At 42.9% G+C, this 26,857-nt stretch overlaps 1 protein-coding gene across 5 annotated transcripts in view; it reads right to left on the bottom strand.

Moving 5' to 3' along the window:
* The window catches only part of eml1 (EMAP like 1), a 37,738-nt gene extending 14,128 nt beyond the window's left edge, over positions 1–23,610 (bottom strand). Inside the window, exons 1-7 of one of the 5 annotated variants that reach the window (XM_069152268.1) lie at positions 22,935–23,610; positions 6,561–6,743; positions 6,237–6,290; positions 3,878–4,016; positions 2,377–2,397; positions 776–904; positions 525–553 (exon numbers count right to left, since the gene is read on the bottom strand). In XM_069152268.1, the coding sequence (XP_069008369.1) occupies positions 525–553; positions 776–904; positions 2,377–2,397; positions 3,878–4,016; positions 6,237–6,290; positions 6,561–6,743; positions 22,935–23,001 (622 nt within the window). In that variant the 5' untranslated portion in view covers positions 23,002–23,610. Of the gene's footprint in view, positions 1–524; positions 554–775; positions 905–2,376; positions 2,398–3,877; positions 4,017–6,236; positions 6,291–6,560; positions 6,744–8,917; positions 9,002–22,934 lie in introns of those variants that run through there. The other 4 variants (XM_069152269.1, XM_069152270.1, XM_069152272.1 and 1 more) reach the window with 4 other exon arrangements.
* Between the last annotated feature and the right edge of the window lie 3,247 nt (positions 23,611–26,857).

Genomic DNA, 26,857 nt, shown 5'->3' on the forward strand with positions numbered 1-26,857 from the left:
TTCTGCTGCTTCTCTTCAAATCTCTTCAACACAAGTGGTGTGGGCAATGTTTATCACCTCATCAAAAACGATTAGAATTGGCCTTTGACTGAATGTAAATTAAAAGAAAACCTTGAAATTGTGCAACAAAAAGTCAAATGTGAACCGTGAAGAAACAGCTGATTAAAAAGAAAACAGACAAATGGAATTTGAATGTGAGGATGTAGGAATGGATGAGGTGGACATGTGAGGGAATGGAGGATGGGAAGAATGAGTGTTTAACACTGATGTAGAGTAGCTCTCAGTGGTCCTCAGTGAGCAGGAAAACAGATCAAGGCACTGATTAAAATTATAGCTGACGTCTTCTTTTTGGAATAAATAGAAAACTAATAAATCATTTTTTACTTTGGCATGAATCCTAAAAATGCATTGACCTGAAAGTGACACAGAGGACCACGGAGCACCTGCTGTGTAATGGCTCTGGGTGGGTTGTGCCACAGCATGAGAACTCAAAGCCATCAGGCTGCAGAGCCATAAATTCTTACCTGCATTGAACACTGGATCCTTCTGTTTGCTGCAAAGTAAATGGGTAAACAGACAGCTGTCAATCAGCGTCCCAACTACAGATGAACCATCTCTACTGTAAGTCTTGAATCTGAAAGGGCCACATTTTGAAAGCCGTTTGTTTTCTGGTCTATCAGATGAGGAAAATCTAATTAAAATACAAACAGCCTCCTATCTTGTCTCAGTGTGGTGCTGAATGGGGAAAACTCATTCACCGTGAGGTCTGTGTTACCTGTCGCTTCTTTTGCCGCTGGAGTTGCTGCCGGTGGATCCAGCGCGAGTCCGGTTGCTCTTTGAGTCACCTGAATCTTTGCGAGTAAGAGTTCCCACATGTTCGTTTGAGTTGGCTCTCCTCACAGTGCTGTGATGAAAAGAAAAGTGGACAGAGGAGGAAAAAGAGAGAGAGAATCACAAGAAAGACGTCGTTAAATTACCCGACGCTGCTTTTCTGGAAAGATGTGTTTACTTCATGACTCAGCTCAGATGTGTCCCTACAGTATGCCTCTGGAGACAACGGGCCACTTGGCAGAAGAAAGTGTACATTTAGTTGTACTGAGTAACTTCAACAATAAAAAATCAGTTGCTGCTTTTGTTTGTTGTTATTCTACATCTGAAGTTGTCTAAAAATGTTAAAGAGAGGCTGCTATGTGAGGATAGCACCAAGCCTAGGTGCCCTGAGTCCAGAGTCTTCGGCAATGAAAGCAGATGGCACAAAGTTGTTGCCAGGTGGAGCTAATTTGGCTCTGAGCCTGCTGCAGTTTGATTGGCTACTTGCTAAGTACTGATTTGGTCATCTGCTGACAGAACAACAGTCTTCATTAACAAAGTGGATTATTGTCTACAGCACAAATCTTTTGAAGAAAAATATAGGAGGAAATGTCTTAAAGATTCCTTTAAAAGGGATATTGTTATAAACCAAACCCATAAAAAAAATATATTACAGATGAACTAATGTAGGATGGTACTCCAGGAAAGAGCAGATAGCTACTACCTTGTCAGAGAGAGCACTTTTTGCTTCCTGTGTTGGTTATTTAGAGGGGAAAGCACCTGGTCAAGTACTGCCTCTCAAGCATCAGTCTGAGAACTATTACACATGAAAACAGCGGCAGTCATCGAGACAGCACGATAAATTGTGCTGGCTCGGCAGAGCACACATACCCACACTGACAGAGCACAAAACAGCAAAGGAGAACAGGCATGTGCTTAATCACATTATAGCCTATATCACTAAACTGTGAGGAAAACGTAAAACAGCACAATGTGGCCAAAGCAGTAGCCAACCCATCATTTGTCCTCCTGAAACTACCTCTGTTTACCTCACATTTTGAAAATGTTTTTCTACAACCACAGCGTCAGTAAAGACCTGTGCAGATCTGCATATTGCTGGTGCAGACAGCCTGCCTATTCACAACAATGAAAGGGCTCCATCAGCAATCCAATGGCCAGTATGTCGAGTCACCTAATCCACCCTACGGGAGAAAAGTCTATTCAAATCCTAACACTGGCTGGTGGCTGTTATCCCTTCTGGAGAGCCTGCGTGTGTTTGTTCGGTGAAGAACAGAACAGTTTGCTGTGTTATCCCAGGAGGAATTATAGTAATTGGGCCACAGGGCTTTATAGGCTGTTGTGTGTGTGTGTGCCAGTACAAAGATTTAAACAGCATGTTACTTATGAAAGGTATGGTGAAAGAAAATAAAACAATATCCCAAGTCTCATATAATTTAGAAACTGATTTGATAACTGCGGATGAAGTTTAGCGTGTGTTAGATTAGTGATGCGGCGATGATGTAATTTTGTGACCAGTGACATCCTGTAACTCGGTGATAATCTCACCTGAAGGGCAGGTAGAGAATTCTGGTAGAACGAGACAGAGAGGACATCACATTGTGGGTGGACAAGACACAAACAGGATTCAACATCATCGTCGGAAAGGACACGTTATCAGAGAAGAGAGTGGACATGCAGGACAGGACGTGGTAAAAACACGGGACAACACATGAGGGTAAACAGAGGAGACAGCTGATGAGTAATGACTTGAAACTTTCAATGTCACTCATCTGACTTAAAACTTCCAAGGTTTAATCTAATTCTATTTTATTTGTATATACTGTGCATTTTTTTTTTTTAATTATATTTTATATTTTTACTATAATTAGGGCCCGAGCACCGATGGTGCGAAAGCCCTATTGTTATTCAAGGAGTTATTATTCCGCGTTATCATTATTCTCCGTAAACAACTGCGTTTTTGGAGGCTTTATCATATTCAAAAACTCATGAAAGTTGGTACACGCGTCCCTCCAAAAATGACTTTTGGGTCACTTTTTGCTATAGTATGACTGTTTTTTTTTTAAAAGTCATGAGAAAGGGGAGGCTCAAACCCAAACCATTATGACTGAAAGGCAACAGTGTTAAGCATTACACCACCAATCTTCCCAGGAGATGGTCTGCACTGTGACAAATCTTTGGCTCACTGCAACCTATAACTCCACTGTCCACAAATATTTATTCAAATGCGACCAAAATTGCCGCAGACATTCTTTGGATAGTAGATATATGTGTTTTCAAGGGGGTCTGCAGTGATATTAAATATTTTCCTGTAATGTGTAGTGGATGCAAAACTTTTTAAATTTTTCCAAACATTTCAACCACACGTGGAAAAATAAAGGAAAAAAACGCCACAGGGGAGTTAACATCTGTGCAGACTGGCGCAGGTTCCCGCTGTCTGCCGAGCTTCATCTGATTATGGTAATGTCATCCAGAGATCGGAAAAGGCAATTGTTCCTCTGGCAGGCAAGATTGATAACCTCTACATGCATGTATAAACGCACACACAGACCTATTCACACACACAACAGAGAATCCAAGACAGTGATGACGATGCTGCTTCTCTGCCACCCTGTTAAATGTCAACGGCTTCGGTTGATAAAATGCCAGAAATGTGACAATTTATGGCTGAATTGATCCGACGTGGCACAGACAGACAGGAGTAAAGAAAAGAAATGTCTAGACACAAATAAAATGTCTGGAGAGACAAAGATTAAATAAAAGGTTTCACAACCTGAATAAGTGGCCGACATGAAGCTATACCATTGGTATTAATAAGGCCTGATGGTGCAGTAAATCAACACCACAAAAATCTGCTGAATTTGGCAGTCCACCCCTTCAAGTCCATCTTCTCTGTAAAAAGTCAAATGTTCCCTGGACATATTAGAAACTTCCTTAAATTTAATATAATGCAGCACAAAAAAGACAATAGACAAGAAGACACCAGACCTGAGTAAACGCAGAATTTAACAGGAATTCAATTTGCAAAGGGTACGTTTAATTTCCTCACCTCTTGTTGGCTGGTGTGCTGGAGTCCTTCCTGGATCCAGATCCAGATGGGGAGGGCAGAGTGCCGCTGCCTTTCTTTGGTAGGATGGACCCGTTGTTTACTGTGGGCCGTAACGGCAGGGTGGCAATCATTGGCCTGGCTGGAAGAAAAAGGACAACAGCAAGACATGTTCAGAAAAAACTGCTTGATTCAGGACTTGTATCGTGGTCAACTGCTGTGGTGTCTTTGAAGTAATCAGACAGTGAGACAGACTGCATTACATATTGTAATCTTGATAATTGTGAAACGAGGACAGAGGGTATTGTGGACAGGAGTAGTGGAGAGGTTTATGGAAGGCAGTCCCTGTTTATGTCATTATTGTTATCCGTATTAGGAGCAAATATATTTCAACTGTCAGGTTTGTGATGTGCAGGTTTGGAAATGTTTACATTTTATTGATGTGAATTTGGACAAAGGCTGGACAGGTCGCCAGTCCATCACAGGGACAGTACAGAAACAGACATTCACATTCCTACGGGCAATTGTAAAATCACCAATTAACCGAACATGCATGACTTTGGACGGTGGGAAGAAGCTGGAGGACCCGGAGCAAACCCACGCAGGCACACGGAGAACATGCAAACACCACACAGGAGGCTCCGGCCGAGGATCCAACTTTTTTTTTTTTGCTGTGAGGCAACAGTGTGAACCACTGTGACACCATACTTTCATCTAATAACTGCAATTTATTTTAGACAAATGTCATCAAATCAAACAATCAACTTCAGTTATTCCTTCTAAAAAATTATTTTGTCTCCTTCCGCTGAGATAAATGTGCATTTCCGAACATATCGGTATGTTCAGTCCATGTTCAGATTATATTGATAAAAACAAATACAAAACTGAGCTATAAGTGTTCGTATTTCTGTGAGTTGCTGTACTTTGTACAGCTTCAAACGTTTCACCATGTTCACATGCTGTCATGCTCTTTTGTGAGGGTTTAAAGATGTGTAATAATTGCAGTTATATCATAAGGTATGATATCATATCATAAATCAGAGACAGCATATGACATCACAATAAACAAATTACAGTAACAATTCTTTTTTCTTACTTTGCCGATAGTTTTACGATTGTTCAGGGAGATGGACTGACGTCACAAAAAGTGCACACACACACACACACACACACACACACACACACACACACACACTCACACACACACACACACACACACACACACACACTGACTGGTATCTCACACACACACACACACACACACACATACCAGTCAGACAAGCACAGAATAACAAATCCAAGCTGCTGCTTTATCTGCAGTGATAAATATTTAATGGATGCTGTTTCATCCAGGAAAGACACACATTCACTCAGGCACACACACACAAACTCGCATGCATACTCAGGCCTATGCACACACGCCGTTATCTTTCATGTAGTAATTGAACAGCAGGGCCAAACAGAGGTTTGTAATTTTGTTAGCATGTTAAAGAAGATGAACGTGTGTTTCTGGGTGTGTGTCCATGACAGTTCATATGCATGTGTGTGTGGCTGTGTTGAGCTTTCTGAAGCAGATCATTGTGCTTCAGCAGAGGGACGCAAGCTGCCGTCTGCCTGCAGCTAAAAGTGGAAAACAATAAGACACAGCAGCTCTAGGCTTGAATCATCCTCCAGTTCCCAAATCAAACTGAAACTCCACCCGTCCATGGTCGCTCCTGAGACTCAAACCGGCTGCAGCTCAGAATCATAATCTCTTTCTACACTATCGCTCAAATGCACATCCAAGGACATAAAACATATGAAGTGCAGATGATTTCATTTGTTAACCTCTAGGGTGAATATACTATTTGAGAAACAGATTTGATCAAAACCATCTCAACATGCAGTACTGTAACAAAGTAAAAACTAAACAAAAATGGAAACCCCAATGATAATCCATCTCTAATCCTCTAATGCTTTCCTAGTGTGCTGTTTTGTTTTGTTTTTATTCAGGAGAAAATCCTGACAGTCTCACATTTGCTGGTTCAGAGTGAAGCTACCAGCTGCAGCTGGCTAGTTTAGCTTTGCACAAATACTGTAAACAGGCAGTAACAGGAAGCCAAGCACTAAACAAACACAACCCCCATAAAAACTGTGTTTGTGAAGACACAAATTCCCCCTGTTTAACATCAGATCTTTCTTTACACGTCTTCAAACTCAGATCACAGTGCGAGGTACAGTGTGCAGTACTAAAAGTAACTGTGCATTTCCTAGTGAAATACTATTCAGTACATGAAGATCGTAGCAGGGCAGGCAGTGACTGACATGTGCACATGTACACACCAGGCCTGGTTAGTGCAGACAGACTCCACAGTCAGCCTACCTGGCTTCCCAACATTGCTGTCTGCTGAGGGAGATTTTCTCATCAGAGCAGGTTCTGTGCACATTGAGGTACAAACACGTTTAACAGCACAACACAGTCCAAGAGAAGGGAGAACACGAGGGGGAAGAGGTCGACAAGCAGTCAGAGGAGGGAAACGAACGGGATTTGAAGAAGACATGACAAGCAAAGAGAAATCAGAAAGGACAAGGAGGGACAGGATTTCACCAAAAACGTGCGTAAGCCAGCGTGTGTTGCATTGTCGAAAGCAAAGAGCTGTTATACCAGAAGACCTTTTCACCCTGTTGCTTGATAACTGTGTGTTACCTTTGGTGGGTCCTCTGCGTGACCCCATGGCCTGCTGCTCCTCAGACAGGTTGAGTCGGCGCACCACGTCGGCTAAAGCGGACTTGAGCAGCTGAATCTCATCCTCCTGCATCTGGACCCTCTGCTCCAGGGAGGCGATGCGGTCGGTCACCTCCATACTGCTGGCGGCTGACGCGCTGTCATCTGAGGAAACAGGAGGGAGCTCAGGTCAGAAACATGGAAAATGTCAGCAAGCTAATGAGGTAGTTATAAAGTGGCTTTTCACATAACGTCAAATATGAGTCACTATGTGCTGCACACCACGGCACCATGGTAGATAATCATTTCCAAAAGAATGAGTCAACACTCAGTCACAGAGTGAGACGTTTTACGACATATAAAACCAGATGGTTAGATGATCAGATTGATACCAAGCTGCTCATTCAGGGTCCTAATATCATTGCCAAAAATTGGTACATGTGTAATATATAGCATTTCAAGTGTATTATTATTCCCCACAAAGACACGTGTCCAAGTTTGCAGTGTTCTGCTATCATCTGTATTTGTACCTTTACAATTTATGCAGTTGGAAACTAAATAATAAAAAAAAAATGGGATGGGATACAAGCAGTAAACTCCTTTCAGACTCCCTTTTCTCCTTTTCTACATTCAGACTCTTCGTCTGTGAAGCCTACGATTCAAAGAGCTGACTACTTTTCTGTAAAAAGCTTTATTCATGAGCCTGTTTTTAATGTCTGTCTGTTCTCTCATCTTAAACTAACTTAACACATTATTATCACCAATCCACCTGACACCCTTGCACCGGCCATCGGGGTCCACTTCATTAATGTTAACACACGTGTGCAGGGTCTCCTCCATTAAGACTTTGATGTCACAGCGGTTTGATGAAATATTAATGGGAATCACTGCTGTGTTTTCCCAGCAGACTTGTAATAACAGTCTGATGCATTATGCATTAGAGAGCAAGCGTCTGGTGATTAGGGAGACCGTGTTTCTGCTGAGAATCTGCGTTAGACCCCGACTGCATTGCAACGTTATGGAAATCTGAAAAAGCTCTTGACCTCTGTAAATAACGTTCTCAAACAATCAAGTACAACAATGTCTCAAACGTGCTGATGTGTGTTTGATTTCAGACACAAAGTGGTGTGAGGAGCCCCAGAGGATTCATGACCGGAGCCACTCCGAAAAAAATTGCTTGCAGATGAATAGATTCTGTCGGATTAAGAAAAAAATAAATCATTCAGTACGTTTAATAACTGCTGTCCTGACACACAGCAGGAGACCCGATGTTATTAATAAAATGCTATAGATGCAATTGCCTCGCAAATATGGTTATCAAAACAGACAGAAAATGCATTTTTCAATTGCTAGTCATGTATAATTAATAATCAACATACAGTAAAGGACTGAGTAAAACACACTTTTAACTGTTAAACAAACAATCAACTAATTGTTTCAACTACTTCTTGAGTCAAACTCATTTGCTGTAAAAATGTAACACTGGCATTTATCCCTTGACGTGTAATAAATTAGCTTATTGACATAATGCCATACTTCAGCATGTGTGATTGTAAGACTGCCACATGCGCTTTGTTATATTCTTTATACATCACAAGTATCCATAAGAACTATAATCTTATAAGGTCCAGTGAAGCCATTGTAATTTAATTGGCAAAACATGCCGGAAAAGCAATTTCACAGATTTGTTTTCGAGTGGGAAAATTACATTAGTGAGCAAAATCCACTGCCTGTTAGCTCCTTATGAATTGTTTCAGTCCCAGAGAGCCTGGATCAGACAGGATGGTAAACTGGTGCATTAATCAGACGGGACACATGACGCTTGTAGCAAAAAAAAAATTGAAATTTGAATACATACAGAGTGGCTGAATCAACCAATTACAGTTCACTCACACACACACACACACACACACACACACACACACACACACACACACACACACACACACACACTTCAAGGTTCAGCATGTGTGACAGACTTTTTATAATACCAAACCTCTAACACACTCTGTAATATTTGTATGCGCTGTCTAATATTCTCACCTCCTCACCAAGTGAGAATCCCATCATGAGACCCCTAATCTAGAGTAATGGTGTCAGATGAAAACTGCAGACGCACATTATTACATTGCACCTACAGTTGCAACTTTACAAACACAATCAGAAATACGTCTGCCTCACTTTATACACTCATACGTTCACTTACTGAAAGATTTCAGTTCAAAGGAAATGCTTTCTTGTTTCATTGAACACAAAGTCAATCTCACTTCGCCATCTCAAAACACACTGACGAAGTCGTTTGCACTGATAAAATTGGATCTCAATAACTTTCTGCTCACCTGAGATGCCTTTCAAGCAGTCTTTGTACATATTCACATGCGACTGTGTGACACAGAGTGAATATCCAGACATAAAGCTTCTATTATCTGTTGAGCGTCTGTTGTGGGTCTGCTCCTAACACTGACACAATGACAGGGTGATACCATCAGTCGTCGGAGTACAATGACTGGCTGTCGCGGCCGTGATTCCCCGGCTGTGCGCTAACAACCTCCATCTGTCACCCGGGTCCCTGCTCAAAACATCTCAGGCCAGTTAACGCCCGATAATTTCTTTGCAGCCATATTCAGAATCGGAAAAGGTCAGTGAAGTTTTGTGTTTTCGCACGAGCGAACGTGTGCGTTGATAGCGTGACACTGATGAGACCACAGCACGGCTACATCTGCTCTTGATGTGGCAGCCCTCTCTGGGGTGCAGGTCTCATGCTTCCTTGCCCAGAGAGTCAGTGTCAGTAAGATGTCAGTCTTCATTTGACAACAAATCCATCACCACATGGAGCCGTGGACACCAGTGTCCCTCCTTCATCCCCACAAATCTGATCATTGCACCCCACCGATCTCCTGTGTGGTATTCACAACTGTCAGCCGACAGCTTAAATTACTTCATTTGTGTCAGTCTTCCTCAGCTTCTCTCTTGTCTTTTTTCTTCTGCCCCTGTTTCATTATGTGGTCAATATGTAGCCGGGTCACAAATCTGAGACGGATCTCTGAGGCTCTCTACCTGCTCAGCCTAATGCGTCTGGACATGCTGCTCCCTATTTCGTTACTCTGCAAGGCGATGTCATTCTGGCCGGACCACCTGCCTGCCTAAGTGCTTGTCTATCACTTCAGCCACAGAGACACAATGAAGGGCAAATAGAAAACAGACACTCCCTTCAGTTCATTTTTCCTGCTCTGAAATAACCAAACCTGCCTCTGCTTACATCTCCACCTCATTTCTGAGTCATTTACTGACCTCACCGCCAGCAGTAATGAACACCGGAGCGTGCACTCTCATCAGCTACAAGGATCAATATGCCAAAGGAGCACAAAGGCTAAAATAGTCCTGGGAAAATACATCTGATCAACATGGAGGGAGCAGTCTCACACTCTGAGCAATGCACAGGGACTTCATGTATAAAATATATTCTGCGGCATCTCCCTGTGCAGATCTGAGCTGTCTGTCCTTTTCAGCTGACTCACTCCTCAAAGTGTAAAATATGAGAATATGAATATACACACATGTAGACACACACTAAAAAAAAACCAATGGCTTTTAAGGTTATTCTCTTTGCGGAAATGTCATGATATCAGCTGTCTCACCATGTGCTGCAGTGCACACTTCAGCAATAACCCACAGACAAAAAGGGTGATTGATGTCTGTTTTATTTTCACTCAGCGGTGCAGAGAATCCAAACAACACACTTACACTGACTTGATGGAAAGTTCAGCTGCCAGGTTAAGCGGCGCCACAATGGGAGGTTTTGAAAAGCCACAACGAGTGTTTGCAGAAATATAGCAGACCAAAGAACCAAAAGGCTGCAGGAAACTGGCTGTCACAACATTTTGACAACTTTTCCTGTTTTTTAGACAGAAAGGCAGCGCTGGTATCCACCCAGTCGGCTACACCTACTGTATATACTTGCCGCAGCAACTTGCCATTTAGTTTTAATTTCCTAACCTGAATGCACACAGCCAGGTGGTGCGCTGCCATAGTGCCGGTTCAGCCGCTGAAGATTGCGGCTTCAGAAAAGCCATTTTCTCTAAAGACCGAGTCACACTTATTAAATAACCCGACTTCAGTCTGCAGCTGGCCTCACTAATGGAAGTCTGAACCTAATCATAATCAAGTGGAGGAATTATGGGAGGCCGTGATTTAACAGAGACAATACAGAGGGAAAAGATGCAGACTGAGTTGAATTAGAGTAAATGAAGGTCTCTAGCCGTGCTAGCAGCTCTGTGAGGTTACACTTAATCACAGTGATCTAAATTCCAATGTCAGCATGTTAATATTCTGGTGTTAAGCAGGTGCAATCTTAGCATGACTTCCATATTATTGCAGCAAATTAACTTGCTAGCATTTGCGTAATTTTCTAAATAGGCAGTACAGCTGAAGATAATGGGAATGTTTTCGGTTTTGGGGTATTCGGCCAAATTAGAATACTGGGCAAATTCAATTTTGACCTCATGATGACACAAGAGGAAAATTGAAAGGGCTACCGAATGTCTGCAGAACATTTTCTGGCAATCTGTCCAATAGTTGTAAACATAGTTCAGTTTGGTCCCAAGAGGAAAAGACTGGAACCGAGTGGCTGAGTGACAGACTAACAATACCATCCATAAAGCAATGTTTTTTAGCAAGGCTAAAAATGGAAAAAAAAAATAGCAATATGAATGTGTTTTTGGTTTGTGTGTTATGAAGACATGACAAGAAAAATGTGAAGCTTGAAATTGCAGCATTAAAAAATGTGTCTGCTTGGGTATGACTGAAATCATCCACCAGGTGCATGTCAGCAAATTGTAAAATCAATTGAATTACAGATTGGAGAGGAAAAAAAGACAAAAGAGACAATTGGAGTAGGAAAAAAAAAGAGTTACTTAAAGTGTCATCATCCCTGACAGGGGTGGTTTAGTTAATCAACTGGTCAGATTAGGGAGACACACGTTTGGGTTTACAAGCTGCCTGTGGTTGTTCCTGCTTGACTGAGGCTTAGGAGATATAAATAGCTAGAGGTGGATCAGAGAAAGGGAAGCCCTCAAACACCACCTGAGGGGGAATTAAAGAGGAGAAAACAGAGAAAGTAAGAGGAAGAGAAACAAGGCATCTTTTCAAGTCATAAGAGCAGGACTGAAAAAAAACACAAAAAGCCTGACAGAGCCTGAAAAGAGAGAAAGGTGGAGCTGTGTGAGTGTGGAGGTGTCACAAAGAGTGTATCTGGGTCAAAGAGTCAGATAAAGAGAGGCCAAACGACCCCCAAGAGAGATCCTACTCTCCTTGTATGGACATGTTAAACCTTTCCGTCCTCCCATCAGCTAAATCCTTCCTGGGGTCAAAAACTCAGGTCAAATGGGATAAATTTGAAAGCGAAAACGGAGAAAAAAATTATGACGTTGACTTCCTGATTGGGTTTTACGGTATCAGTCACTCCCTTATCTTGTGACCTTATCGCGTCAACAAACAACATCAGCCTTTACTACCAGTGGTTAATTTAACATGGACTACAGACCCTGTTGTCAATGCTAGCAGCTGTAATGCAGTTAAATGTCATTATTTGAGTGATTTACAGCAATTCCTGTATCCAGCAGCATCATCAGCCCTGTATGCAGCGCTGATGCTATTAGTTGAGATTAATTCTGAAATAGTGGTCAAATGCTCGCCTGGATAAAGATTGTTTTTGTTTAGAACGCTGTTTTAATATTAAAACTTTCAGCCTGAAATTTAAGATTGCCCGCTAGTATGGTCCCAAAGGCCTTTCGGACACAAATAGAAATGAAGAGCGAAGTAAAAACACGGGATAGGAAAATCAAAAAGACAAAAGATAATGGTTAAAAAAAAAAAGAAAAAAAGAAAGTACATAGACACGGCTCATTGAGTCAGAATAATTCCTTCTTAACTGTAACACATACTGTGTATCCACCAACACCATGCTTTACAAAACACACACACACACACACACACACACACACACACACACACACACACACACACACACACACACACTCCTCTGTCAGAGAGGAAGTGTTTATGGTGTGGCAGAGGGATTATGGTGGATATGTGGAGCAGATCTTGCTCAATAGTGATCCTTAAACTCAGGGGGGTTGAGCTTAGCAGCAGGCTGGATTTGTATTCTCTCTTTTTTTCTGTCTCTAACCTCTTTCACTTCCCTCTCCCCATTTGTCTGCCCTCCTCTCTCGTAAAACTGTTGTAGGATGGATTCTTAAAACAAGACTGGAAATAAATAGACGTAGGAAGGAAAAAGTGAGACTGAAGGATTATACTTAAAGAGGGGATGGCAGTTAAATGTTTTTATTATCTTTCTACGATGTTTTTTCCCTGTTTCTCTTGCTCTCGTCTATGTTGTTCACCCATTTAGAGATTAACTCTTCGTGGTGGGCTGTTTGGAAGGATATGGAGCTTGCAGAGTGTGGGATATTTGGGGCATCAATATGCAAAGACGCAGCGGCAGCCTGAACGCCTCATTGTAGTGATCTGCATCGTGCAGACGTTACATTTATATGGACTTTTTACACAACTGCAAGAGCAAGATAATTACAGCACATGTTAGGCGGTCTTTGAAGCTCTATGAGGAAAACGCTAAAACCAGCTTACTGTTGCATGTTGGCCTGCTAACATTTGCTGCACGCTGAAAATGGCTCGTTTTGACGAAGATTTGTAACATGGAGTGAGGCAGGTCTACTGGATTCTTTTCAGTCTTTTGCAGGGATTTAGACATTTCGATGCCAGGGCTCGGCCCCCTCGTGTACATGTGCTGTGTCCCCCCCCCTATTTTGCAAGAATATCATCGCTGCACCCTGAGCTTAGCGCCCTCTAAGATGATTGCGATTGGTTTAAAGAAATACAAACAAGCCAGACAGTTTTTACCAAATAACAAAATGGTATATGTATGCAGCCAGACCACCTCCAGAGATGGTACAGCATGGTGCTGATAGGTCTGACTATGCGAGACTATCTTATGAACAATATGAACAGCTGGATATTACGGCAAAGCACAATTTAAGGACAACGACATACTAAACTTTATATAACACCGCTGCCTCAATTTGAATCAGCAGAAAAGTGATAAACAGCTAAAGAAAGATCCTTTTATTGCTGTGACTTTAGGGGACGAAACAGGCCACAGAAGCACTAAGTCATGCTTGGCTGCAGCTCCAGGCTCAGACACACAAGCCTCTTTCTCAGTCTCAACCTTTCCCCACATAAAACAGGGCTTTGTCCCCCAGCAACAAACAACCAGGAAGGAACAGGAGGCGGGATACTTGTTCCATCCAGTGTGTGTGTGTGTGTGTGTGTGTGTGTGTGTGTGTGTGTGTGTGTGTGTGTGTTTATGTGTGCACTGGTTTTGCTCCCTCCAGTAACAGTGTTGTTATGGGAAACCAGATTTCCATGGTGTGAAAACGATCTCAACCACATACAGAGACACTGCGACAATGTGTGTGTGTGTGTGTGTGTGTGTGTGTGTGTGTGTGTGTGTGTGTGTGTGTGTGTGTGTGTGTGTGTGTGTGTGTGTGTGTGTGTCAGAGACTATCACCAAACTGAACATCAGCCAATCATATATCTGCCATCTGGAGCGGACAGAACATACAGCGGCACTGTTGGCAGCACAAGTAGATGATTACACAACAAAATGGAAGAGAAATATTACAAATGGATATTAGTATGTGATGAGACTTTCTATAATTGATTACCCTCCAACACACACTGCTGTATGTCTGCATGTGCAATTCATTCAACTTTATAATGACTCACTATTCTGAGTTCTCTCTTTCTGGCTGCTGCTTCATGTGTCCTTTTTCATAAACACATTTTTGACATCAACCTGAGCCTGTCACATCAAGCTATGTTTAGCTTGAGTGAGCAATGAGCCTGACAAAGCCACATTATTACATTTTCTTTTCTTGCTGGGGTCATTGAGGACAATTGCTTTGGACAGGTGTCAATTCAAGCCAACATGAGCACGATGTATTCTTGTATAATATTCTGCTGTAATCTGTTAGCAAATTAAATGCTTCCCACATCTGATAAGACAAATGTGCAATTCAGTGGCTGTTAAAGGTTTTTGTAGAGGTTTGAGTAAAGTTTCTGAATAGATTAGAGAACAGGATAAGAAGTAGTCCTTGCAGCTTCTCTACTTTAACTGTGATAAGTTGAAATAGTTCTGGAAAGTTTGAGAGGTCCACAGTCCCAGCATCATTTAAATTCTTCTCATAGCTTACAGTTTGTCAATCTGTCAGTGGCGGATGTCCAGACTAAAATCAAAACATGTACTGAAGATGCCAGATTTAAGATTTATTCAATAGATATATTCTAACTATGTTCTCCTAACTTATAACGTAGCAGGTCTTACGTTGTGGTCTGCTGATGATCTTTACATCCAGTGCAGAGATGGGAAGCTTTGTTCTCTTCTGTCATGGATTTCTGCCTTTATCACTGATGAATTTTGTGTACAGTCGCTAACGTGAGTCTAAAAAAAAGTTTTATTAACTTCTTAGAGCAAAATGAGACATTCATCGTTGATGTTTATGATGAAACATCTCTGAAATCTAGCTGAATTGTAGCTGCAATAGAATTAAAACAAATTGCCATTTATCAGCAAAACTGGTTCGTCAATAGAAAGAAAAGCAAACAGAGTGACACTGTCCATCGTCTTTCCTCTCATCTCCGCACCTGTCTTCTTGAAGAATCTATTTTTAATGGAATTTCTAATGGGATTCTCTCTCTTCTCTTTTCCCGGCCCATCTGTTACAGACAGGCTGAATGCATGCAAAGGGGGGGAAACACACTCACAGGCAGAGCTGGGGCTTTCCCCTCGGTTCTCCCATTAACAGCAGATGCAAGAGACCAATTAGGGTGCTGCGAGGCCTCTGGGAGCTGCATCACGGGCACTGAGAGGTTAATTATATCTGTTCACATCACAACTGGCCAGGGTTTGCAAATGAAGAGCGGCCAAATCGATGGGCCGTGACTTCAGCCTCACTGGAAACAATATGCTGATAAAAGATAATTACCATAAATACAATCAAGCTACCGCTTATCTTGTCAGAGTTATTGAATGTATCTTTAATTCATCTTAAAAGGTTTGGTGGCGTGCTGCGGGGTTAATAGTGAGATTTATGCACAGACGTGCATGCATGTATGTAGATACACATACCAGTGCACACATCATCTGATCTGTGCCGGAAATCATTTGCATACAAATTCATATTTAAATACTTGTATGTCTCTGCTTCATATTCAAATTTAAGAATTCATAACTGAGTCCTACATTTCTCTCTGTTTGTTTCCGTCTCTCGGTTTTTGATTGGACGGAATAGCTTTGCAGACATTTTGAGCATCAAGCAGGAACTAAAAATAATGGCATCTCTTTGAGATTCTGCTGACCAGTGTGATTTATTACTGGTCGCCCTCCCCCGCAGGTAGAATTCAACTCTCGGATGAGCACATTTAGTTTTACAGTGCAGAGCGGAAGCATCCTACTTTCCGTCAGAGCACACCAGTCTGTTTCTGGCTCTTTTAGGGTATTTTTATGCATCCATGACATACTGTTCAAGGACTCATGCTGCCTCCTCTCCTGACCTTGTGATGGTACTGCGCACACACACGGTGAATATGAAGATGGACACAGTCATACGAATCCGAATGCACATACATGACCGGAGAGAGATACTCTCTTCCATGTTCGACCGCCAGGAGCATTAGTTACACACGCAGAGTCAGTGTGTATATTTAGCACAGGAAACCACACACTCCTGCTTTACATGCCTGATTGTTTTAGTAGGTCATGAGATGAGGCTGCCTGAATGTGTGTCAGTGGAGGAAAAGACAAGAGAGGAAGAGAGAGGAAGAAAGGAAATAGTTCAGTTCAACAAAAATGGCACAGCACACTGCCTGGTGGCTCAGCGAGAGGCTGTTTCCATTGTCTCCCCCATCTACCTCAAGATAACCATACAAAATGAGAGTTATAGAAGTGGGACAATACGGCTGAAAAAAAAGAAGCTGTTTTACAGGAAGAAAGGAAGGACTTCTGCCCAAATAAAGCAACAAAAAGTAGTGATACTGATAAAATAAAAAAAGACTGCTGATGTATCATGATTCAAATTTTTGCTCTACAAACATTTAACAATGGCTGAAGATAATTTCTTCTCTGTTAAGAGTAAATAGCAAAAGCAGTTTTGTCAGTTTTTGAACTCTAAATATCAGGACTCAAGCAAAAATGTCCCCAATAACTGCTAATAAACACTATAGATCATCTGAGACATTTTAAAGCCCAACTAGCAGATTATGAAGATGCACAGTACTAAAAGTCACTCATTTTCCTTCAGTCTTGGTTCTAATTCATTGCTGCCCTTTTGGTTTGTAAGGCAGAATTGGCCTGAGCGATGTCTGTTCACTGATCTCTGTATAACAGATGTCGGTAATACACTTTATCACTGGGGGTGGACACATTTCTGACAGAATAACTCAGTATAATTCCTGGCTTGTGTCCTAATCTTCCTCTTCTATGCAGATTTTAGATAACATGCTGTACAATGCAGATAAATTCTCCTCCATATACGCATTACATAGCTGCCGTACGGTACGGCCTACTTACAAGTATCGTGCCAAGGCTGCCATTACATAGACACTTGACCATTTTTATTACATAAGTGGGATCATTTCTCACAAGGAAACAAGGTCAGCCACAGACCTTAAAGGCAGCTCCTACAGACTGAATATAACTGTGACATGTACACGTTTAACGCGCACACATCGCCACCCTGTATCAGTTAGCGGTTAACGGCTCACTGTTCTGCAGCGTGAAAGCAAAAGTGGAGGGCGAACCTTATCAGGAGAAAAGTGAGAAAAAAGAGGGAGATAAGGAGTTGGTGGGGGGAGGGGGTGCAGCATGACTCGTGACTACAGAAACCCAAGTCGCTCGGCTTCGCATCTGTTAGGAGATAAAAAAAAAAAATTAAAAAAAATTCAAAAGAAAGAAAAGCACTCTGAGCTCCACTCGGGGCACTCGCACAAGATCAAACGAGGAGCATGAGGAAGTCTGACGCAGGGATGAGGGTGAGGGCGAAAGGGCTTGAGAAAGAGGGAAAGCAAAGCAAAGTGAAGGACAAAAGAGTCAAGAGTGTTAAAAAATAGAAAATATCCAGCTGCAACCAGTCAGAGACTGGGAGGGAGATCAAAAAGAAATGGAGAGTGCTGTGTGCTTTCACTGACACAGCTATAGGAAATCAATGTCAACCTTTAAATGAATCAGCAGTAGTGGATGAGTTATCCCATTCAGATCGATATTTATTAGACTGCTGGTCTGACACATGTACAGCTGTTAGAGATGACTGATGGCACAGACACTACCATCTCTCATTGTTTCTCCGTTGACATTTTTATGCAATTCTATCTGAGTGGAGGAACTTTCAGAGTGCAGGTCAGCTTGCTGGTGATTTTATAGGCTTTGATTGATAATGTGAAATAATCAGGAGGAAGAGAGGAATAAATAAAGTCAAAGAGAGGGGAATGGAGGAGAAATTGAAGCAGAAACAGCTATTTCTTCAAGTGACAGGTGCATAATTCATATTTCAGAGAGAAAATTTAAAAAAATCTATATAAGCTAGGGCTTTCAGAGAAGCTTCTGAATTGAGGAAAACACCAGTAAAAAGACTTACGATTCCAGCATAGCGCTATTCACCTCTGATTCATTGGACGTATCATGGTTAGGGTCAGTCGATATCGTCCGTTCTTCAGCTAGATGAGTGTTACCGTTTTCAAAATCCCAGTTGCAACAGGAAACAACAACCTCAAAAGGTGGCAACCTACATACTGAAGTTTGGATCATGCAATACAGCTTTACACATTTTAATGTCAGGGCTCAACTCCCCAAAGCAAGTTGCCCCCCCCCCCCCCCCGGCACATTGCTTCATCGAGAGCTTAGCACCGCCCAAGATGATTGTGATTGGTTTAAATTGGTATAAACAAGCCAGAGCCAGACGAAAATCACACCAACATAAACACATCCACCGCCTCCTCCTCCTCCTCTGTGAACCCTCCTTGGCTACTGTGGTTGGTAACGTGAGCGGGGCTTAAATCCTAATCCCTCTCCACGTGCCGCCAACGATCAGGGTTTGGATGGAGTTACCTATAGATGCAGAGCCAAGAAGAGGAGGAGACTGGATGAGGTCCTGTCACCTCTACTGTTTATCAAAACACTTCCAAGAAACATCAAAGCAGCTTGCGTCCTTATTAATTTCCCTCCTCACCCTCCTCGTCTGTTCCATCCATCTGCACTCTGACTAATTCAAACTTCCTTACTTTTTATCCGATGATCTCACTTTGCTGTTTTTCTTCCTCCTATATCTGCTTTACCCTCCGTCGCCCTTCCCCCCCGTCCTGCTGTCATGCTGGTATGCTGAGGTGCCATCTTGCTGTACTCTGCTGGTAAAGTGACGGCTGTGCCGGTGCGCCCTGCGGCCGTACGGCAGCGAGTGTGGAGCAAAGAGATGCAAAGATGTTGGATCTAAATGTGGGCAGACATCATTAGCTCAAAAGATAAATGAACATGCAGATCGATTTGTTAGGATGGAGCGCTGCGAGATGAACCTGAGCGCGAGATCATCTGTGTTATACTGTGGTAAGTGAGCCGGATTTACTTATCAACAGATTTACTTATTAACATACCGGCAGCTTTTGGTGCATCAGAAGCTAATGAACAAGGAATCAATCGGAAGGAATGAACTGATTATTTTTGCTCTGGTGGCTTTACATGTTTTAGCCCCTCAGCTACACAATGCACTTATCACCGTGGCAAAATATTGTCCAAAGCTTGGCCTTTCAAAAGTCGTGAGACTGGTGTGCAGCCACAGGTTTCTATTCTTTTCTGTCTGCTGTGAAAATCAACCTCAGATATTGTAGGAATTAGTAAATATTCCAAAATAGTGACGATCCACTCGTTCCACATGAAATTAAGGTCAAAGGTTGTGGATGACGGTTGATGGTACTTTCTAGGACGCCTAAACAGAAAACCAGTGGGATGGTACTTGAAACCGACAATAACACCAAACATTCGCTTTCTTTCCATGAAAACGGACAAGAATCCTGCCAAAGTGACATCAGGGCGTTTGGAAATGTAATAAAGACAACAGCAATCTCATTACCAGTTGCACAACATGGACTAATTCAATCCAAACTCTCCTCTCCTCCAGTACCATCATGTTCCAAATGTGATTTAAGGCAGAAAAAAGCCTCTCCAAAGGATTCACTTCCTTCATCAGCTGCAATCAGTGTGTGTGTGTGTGTGTGTGTGTGTGTGTGTGTGTGTGTGTGTGTGTGTGTGTGTGTGTGTGTGTGTGTGTGTGTGTGTGAGGGTGCAATCGGGCTAATTTTCATTTAGCCTCCACTGAGCTAGCCCTGACCTCCTGAGGACAAAGCATGCAGCCTGCACCCATTTCTGCAGTTTAGCTGACCTAGTCTCCAAACATTAGTCTGGTTGGATGCTCCACAACACATGGGCTAAGAGAGACAGAGAGAGAGAGAGAGAGAGAGAGAGAGAGAGAAAGAGGGGAATGAATGACATCATTGAGTTTTGAGTGGATGTCGGTTCACTTGGACGGTAGCAGCGCAGCAGTATGATGTCACTTTGGCCTGCAGGCCCGACACGCATACACTGGATGTGTGACTACACACACACACACACACACACACACACACACACACCGGCTCCAACTTGGCCACAAACACACACTTGTTTTAACTAAGGCTCACCCAATTAAGCAGTCTCTTGGAACAACGTGGAAGACGCTGCTGCCTCAGTGTGTGTGTGTGTGTGTGTGTGTGTGTGTGTGTGTGTGTGTGTGTGTGTGTGTGTGTGTGTGTGTGTGTGTGTGTGTGTAAAAGAAAGAGAGAGAGAGATAGAGCGAGAGAGAGAGAAAGCAGGAGAGTGGATGTTAGAAAATCCCTGGCAACAACCCCTGAGCAACATGTCTTCTTTCATCGACGTTCTCTCAGAGGGGAAACATGACATTGTGAGTGATTACAAACAAGCTTACAGTGTCAGACAACTCACAGTATCTCCCTCTCGACTATCACTCGTGACATGGTAAGAAGTACAAAGAGGAAATCTTTAAAAAAAAAAAAAAAAAAAAGAAAGAAAAAAAAAGAAGAGATTTAGCAACGTGTAAATATGATTTAAAAAAATAAAAAAAACACTTTTCAGACCTTAAAGTTTGACACCATGTTTCATCACCTGCCATCGAAGCCCTGAGCCTCAATGGCGACACTTACAGCAATACCTGTCCCTGCCCTCACACTGTAATTTTAGAGACTTAAAGGTCAGCCATCTCCTCGGAGGAAGTCGTAGAGATTCTGTTACTGTACACTCATTGCTACACCCGCTTTTCAAGTCCAACCGACCCGCCTCTCCATTGTTATTGTCAGCTCTATCAGCACTTTGCTCATCACACAGGAACACGTGACAACGAAGGTGCATCCACACTACTTTTCTTCCTCTGACACTTTGGTTTATCAGACGTCAGTGCTTCATTTTCTAGGACGGAAAATGGATTCAATCTGATGCCTTGAATTGACTACTCGTGACTTTATACGGCATGAAAAATGAAGATGATTTTCAAGGTCCTTTATGCTCCAAAGAAACCTGTTCAGGTGCAGGAAAATATTATGTCTCTCAGTTCCACTCTATATGAAGCACATATCATAGACAATCTTTCAATGGTGCATCATCTATACTCAAAGATAAGCTTCACTAACTCATCTGTTTCTCTTTGTCTGCCTCTCCATCACTGTGACTGCTATAAATCTAATGAAGGAACTCCATTGGGGCCAAACGTTTTTAACTAGTTTCACCTCATCACTTATGCATGAAAAGCCTAAAGTATGCGGCATGTCTGGGTGGCAGGAGACACCTTTCTGTAATTTCCCGTCTATGATTTGCTCTGTTCGGCAGTAGTCTTCCCCTCACTCCATCAACTGCCAGTGCTTACACAGCGCAGTAAAGATTATAGATTTTTTCATTATCCACGAACAGCAATTACGTTACTCTATGCCTCAACAATGATAGCTTACGCTGACTAACCACGACGGCTCAGTCACCGCGACTACACACTGAAACATGTTTGGTGTGCAGTGAAAACAAAGAGGAGGCCACTCTGAGGGATGAAAGGTGCATTTTTGGGGGCGAGTTCCACCATCCACATGATAAACATTTAATTGTATATTGAATTAACTGGTTAGGTGAAGCAGAAGTTGTCGTAGCAGCCTGGTTTTAAAGCGCCTCTGTTACATGAGTAGCTTCTCTCAGAGAAACAGGTTATTGTGTCGGGGATGATCCCCTTTGTGAGTGCCTGTTGTCGTTTGTAGGTATGCCAGCGGCGATAGCATCAAACTGTGCAATGCTGTAGAGCTTCATTCCAAAACAATACACCATTTGCAAGGACATGCTTTCAGTCAGGTTGCACTGGGATAAAAATCCCTTTGGAAAACATTGCCATTCTACTACGGGACTTTTTGAGCATAGTTTAGTAGTGTGTTTAAATATAGAGATAAATCTCACAAGTGGTCTTACTTTTTAAGAAGAACGAGAGCTTCGTGGAAATGAATCCTAAACTGATGTCATACTGATGTGTCATGGTGCCTTCCCTCTTCCCTGAGTCATCCTCTCCCACCCATAACATTAGCAGCCTGAAGTACGGTTTCTAGATCTGCCAGCCGATAAATCACATTCAGGCCAGCGTACAAAACATGAGCAATACTGTCCTGTTCTGTCACTCCTGTTTGGACTCATCCAGCAAACTGATTGCAATCAGCCAACAGGGGCGATGTATACAGCGTACCCTTCATCACATCAAACAGAACCAGGACAGCGCTGCGAGCACAGGACTGTTTCTCATCCTCCCTCTGTCTTTGTTTATTAGCTCTCCTGATGGCTCACACAGACTGTTGACATTATTCTGGCCTTGATTCCACAGACTTCCTGTCAAATCTGTGTTGGTTTTTTCTGTAAATGTCCAAATTGTAATTCAAATGCATTCCAGTTTTACTCTCTTCTCTAGCACATCCATTAATCTGCACTTCCAGAGCAACCGGGTTCAAGTCAGTGAGGGAAAATGTCACAAAGAGCAGCACAACGAACTGAACTCCTTTTTCACCAAAGCAGTGGGAGATGGAGCTAAAATAGCTCAGGTCTGCAACACAAACACCTCCGCTTGGTGTCAAGTTTTAGCCAGTCAGCTGGTGACATGCAAAGTCCACAGAAACAACATGCAGCAGAGGAAGAAGAGGGGAGAGGGGATTAGTTAGTTTTACCGTTGCAGAACTGCAGCAGGGATGATGTGTCATACAAGCTGCTGTAGCTGGAAAAGCCGTCCTCCATTCTCAACCTGTGCTGCGCTCCTGTGTGCTCCCTCTGTTATCCACCACTCCTTCTCTCTCCTCGGCTTCTCTCTCTCTCTCTCTGTGTGGTGACTCCCCTCCCGTTAGTTTATCGTTCACTTGGCGTCCAAGGCGCTCCCTCCATTCACTGTGCACGGGTCAGGCTCCCTGGGTGAGTTACCATGGCAACCCATTCATTCCGATTATGTCATGTGAACTCTAGCCCCTTCTTCTTTTTCTGCCCCCTCTCCCCAAAAAATAAATAAAATAAATAAAAAAAATTTAAAAAAAAAAAACGAAAAAAAAGTCTGAAATCTGAAGTACAGCAGAAAACACTCCCTGCTGAAGAATGACTGCACCGGACCGACAGAGACACACAGAAGTTGAGAGGCTGCCGGTGGTGGTGGTGGTGGTGTTGTTCTCCTCCCTGCTCCTCCTCTCCTCCTCCTCTTGTCCTTTTTCTGCGCTCAGCAGAGACAGCTGTGTGTCGTTAGCTCGCACTGATCTCCAGCCGAATAACAGCTTTAGGAGGGCTTGAGCTGACAGCGCAGGCGAGCTCTGGCACAGGCGGTCACCGTGTGCGCGCGTATGTGCGCATGTTTGTGTGTCAGAAGCTGTGCGAGTGTTTAGATAATGCTTGGGACAGCCCAGCCTTCCCCTGTCACACAGTGTGGACGAGTCAGAGCGCAGGGGGCTGGGCCTGTCAGATAGAGCCTCCTCCTCTGGCTTAGTGGAGGAGATGAGAGGAGAGGAGAGGAGAGGAGAGGAGAGGCGAGGAGAGGAGACAGGAAGTGAGTAGAGGACAAGGTAAGGCAGGAAAGGACAGGAAAGGAGTTGGGAGAGGAAAAGAGAGGAGAAAGAAGGAGAGGTCTAAGGAGGTGAGAGGACACAAAAAGAGGACAAGGTCAGGAAAGGAGATGAGGAGAGGATTCACCAAAATGTTATGACTAAAGGAAACCAATAATGACTTCGAAAGAGGACTAAGGCACCTTAGTCAATACAGAGCGATTGCTACAGTTCCTATGTTATTGTATATTATGAGTCACACATATGTCACAGTATGGAGTCATCTGGGGACACACCATAACAAACCAACGTCACATCTTTCCTGGAACCGCCGCCAAACATTTGAGCCGAACATTGCCAGGGGAACTCTGCCGCGGCTAAACATGATTATCATTCTGCCCTCCGTCGGTCTTATCTGCCCCGCTGCAGACTGCACAAGAGACCAAGGGATCCTTAAAACAAGGACAAGAGGGGGAGAGAATGAAAGGGAGACCAGGGGATTGAGGAAAGAGAGGAATAAATGGGATAGAAGAGGAGGGGGGGGCAGAGTAAAAAAAGAAAACGAGAGTGCTTGAGGAGGGTGCGGGGTAGAGAGGGAAGGAGCAAATTCAAAAGTGAGCAGGGTGGGAGTTTAATCAGGAAAAAAAGAGGGGGATACCCGCTAGAAAAAAAAAAGGGGGGAATGGAGTGCTTTTTAAATCTGAAGGGGGGTTTTGTATGTGCATGAGGGGGTGGGGAGGGTCGTTGCATTATTTATAATTCAAGCTTGCAGGGGAAAATAATAAGCCAAAAGAAGACAGAGTCGGTGGCCTATATTCATGTCGGAAACACTTCCCCCCTTTATCCCAAGATCACAAGACGGAGCCGACAAAGTCGTACAAAGGCAGGGGTGCTCTGAAGACAGCGGAGGGAGACCGTGGAAGAACACATTTGTTTCCCTCTGTGTTTTTATGGTAGCCCAGCAGATGTGATGTTATCTTTCAGCACTGGAGCGTCCCCTGCGCAGGTATCTGTTATAATATCTTGAGTCCTGTGTGGCTGAAAGGCGATCGGGCTGGATTTGACCTTTAATAAAAGGAGGAAAAGCGATGCAGTGCAGCACCTTTTAACGGTTGATTAGTTTCTGGTTCAAGGCCCTCCATATTGTTGACCTCAGCTCCCTCCTGTCCTTCAGGGACATACTACACTCTGCTTCACTTATTACACAACAACATCAATCTACCAACACAACAACTGAACTCATAGCGGCCAGGATTATGCAAGAAAACAAGGTGATCTTTGTAGACCTATGCTGCATTTGTACACTGCAATACTTGTTAAGTGTAATCGCTGGAAAATTTCAATTTCAAAACACTCGCAAAAGGAGGCTTGGGTGTTGACCATTACATGATTTTTACAATTAATGTTCTTATCCACAATTTAAAACATAGCAAGGTATTATTTATTTGTATTCAATCAGTGTTCAGATGTTTTTAACTGCCAAAAGGCCACAAGATTCAGTGTTTTGATTCAGATACAAAAAAGGAATTTCATACAGCGCTTTTCCCACACAATAAACATCCTTTGTGTTTTGTTCCTAAGATTGTGAGTCACGGTGGTGTTTTGTCAGACGGGGCTCAGATTATTGCAAATCTCATTGTGGGCCTGATTTGGGATCGAGATTAGGGACAGGTCTGGTGTTTGTGTGCGTCTGTCTCTCTGTGCATATGTTGACGTGAGAGCAGGCAGCCAAAACTAGGGTACATTCCCTCCAAAACAACAACTCCCCCACGGGGTGCTAAAACCCCACCTGCAGCCCAGCGGGTTGCTCCGTCCTGCCAAAGTCCACACCGTCCCATTGTTTCCATCTTCACCGCACATCAGTGAATCACTTATAAAATAAACATAATAGCGCTGCACAGGAGATCCCACTTCTTCTAAATAATGCTTCCAACACACAATCTGTGAGCCCAGTCAAAAGTGCGAACCAGGACATCCATGATAGGATGAGTGATTATTTGTTTTGTATTGCACATGAACATAAGCGGAGAGACTTTCACGTAATTGCTTGAAAGTGGCTATAAAAAAAAAATATATATATATTTTTTAAGTATGATAAAGTGTATTGTCAAAGGCTTTTATAGGTCGTTTTAGCAAATTGTTCTCATGGCATCAGTGAAAACAGCAGATAGCTCCATTTGGCTGCTCGCAGATGAAGCGCCAAACATTTATCTCACGAGTTGATCAAAAATCAGACCCAAAACAGCAAATATTAGACTTGCATTCATCACGTGGCCAGAAACACAACTCCAAAGGAAGGTCAGAAAGGTTGCTGCGTATCTGATGGATGTGAAAATAAGCAACTCTTCGATAAAATCTTCTGTCTAACGGCCAACAAGTCCGCCACAGCGTCTTACTAGGCAACGCTACGTCAATGCTGTCGCATGTTTCTGCTGCCCCCAAGTGGCCAGAAAATAAAAGCACTCATCACAGGTTTCACGTTCTTTAAAAACGGGCCGCACACACTTGGTCAGCCGAATACCACAACTTATCGCATCCAATTCCAAATAAAAGCCATCAATTCAAACAAAACGTCCTCGAGCGTTTCATTCAGAGTCCAACAAAGAAACTTTTGACGTAGTCTTCTTTAAGCAAATTTTTACAGTAAACCGTGATTCTTAACAATATCTCCTTTTGATGTCATGAGCCAGCCTTATCTGGGGTTTCACTATTTTACTCATGAAGCCTATAACTGTGAAAGAAGCTCTAGCACTATCACGCTGTTTTTAGATTCTAAGCAACCTAATAAGACGTTTAGGGGGATATCCAGAATCTATAGAGGTTGAGTGGAAATCTAAATAATGTTGAAGCAAAAATAGCCCTATAGTCACATGGTTTTGTACATGCTGCAAAAATGCATCTATCAGGGGTTGAGGGTCTTGCTGCTCAAAAGCACTTAAACATGGCTTGGCATCAGACCCTTAGCTCTGCACTGTTTTCTCACCTGCCCCGCTGACTCCGTTTTTACAGCTTTTTATTCTCAGGAGGCCCTTCAAGGTCATGTTCAACATAAGCGCGCTGTTTCTTTCTTT

Source organism: Embiotoca jacksoni, unplaced genomic scaffold (genome assembly GCF_022577435.1).
Source record: "Embiotoca jacksoni isolate LCO1_2020_lvr unplaced genomic scaffold, fEmbJac1.0.p SCAF_18, whole genome shotgun sequence".
Taxonomy (NCBI): Eukaryota; Metazoa; Chordata; class Actinopteri; family Embiotocidae; genus Embiotoca; species Embiotoca jacksoni.